This window comes from Cryptococcus neoformans, chromosome 4, assembly GCF_000149245.1.
Source record: "Cryptococcus neoformans var. grubii H99 chromosome 4, complete sequence".
Classification (NCBI taxonomy): Eukaryota; Fungi; Basidiomycota; class Tremellomycetes; order Tremellales; family Cryptococcaceae; genus Cryptococcus; species Cryptococcus neoformans.
The window spans coordinates 1,083,886-1,084,696 of record NC_026748.1 but is presented as its reverse complement, the minus strand read 5'-3'; the positions used below and the strand labels follow the sequence as shown (position 1 = coordinate 1,084,696).

Below are 811 nucleotides of genomic sequence, written 5' to 3'. Positions count from 1 at the left end.
CCAAACAGAACTGATGCATGGATGGATATGATGTGCTTGCAATGCATACAAAATAATCATATTAGATGATGCATGGATGAATAAATAAATGCTTCCATGAAATGCATACAAAATAATTGTATTGGATGACTAGCAGTAGTCGAAATAAAATACATCCGTGCATTATTAGGAAATCATTGTACTATTAGATGATCCATGCATACAACATAACTGTATCACATGAATAGGAATAGTCGAAATAAATGACGTCTATGCATTAGAATATAAGTGTATTGGATGATGGACACCTGAACAAATAAAATCAAAAGTGATGATGCAATGAGATGCAAAGAAAAAAAAAATGATCTTCATGCACAACTGCAAGTGGAAATCCACCAAGTGAGCTTAGGGGACCGTCGAAAAACCGGAAGGGTGCTTAGGGGATTAGGAGCTAGGTCGAATAAATAACGATTCCACCTTAATTATGTTATTTAAGCCCGCCCCCGGGGGTTAGCCTGGGCGCGCGATGGGGTTAACCAGGGTTAGCGAGCGGCGAGGGCCGAAAGCCGCAGGTCAGGCAGCGGTGACCGCCGAAAATCAGCAGTTTTTTCCCACTTTGCATCCCTTTTCGTCAAGCTATGCATCCATGCATCGCACCCGTCGATAGAGCGAACCGAGACGGATCGATCGGTGAAAGAAAATTCCCACTTCGCACAGGTTTGAGCGGTCGGGAGTGGTTGGAAAAAAACAGCGATTCGCGCCCCATACAATTTTTTGCAAAGTGGTAACACTTTGCACCTCCAAACGTTACCCTCCTCGCATCTACCTGGAT

General features: G+C 43.5%; 1 protein-coding gene across 1 annotated transcript; it reads left to right on the top strand.

The window, feature by feature from the left end:
- Window positions 1-340: 340 nt before the first annotated feature.
- On the top strand, window positions 341-646 carry CNAG_07835 (hypothetical protein; the record flags this gene model as incomplete). Its single annotated transcript, XM_012193498.1, has 2 exons — window positions 341-378; window positions 526-646. 2 exons carry the CDS (start codon window positions 341-343, stop codon window positions 644-646), a joined length of 159 nt encoding a protein of 52 aa, XP_012048888.1.
- Between the last annotated feature and the right edge of the window lie 165 nt (window positions 647-811).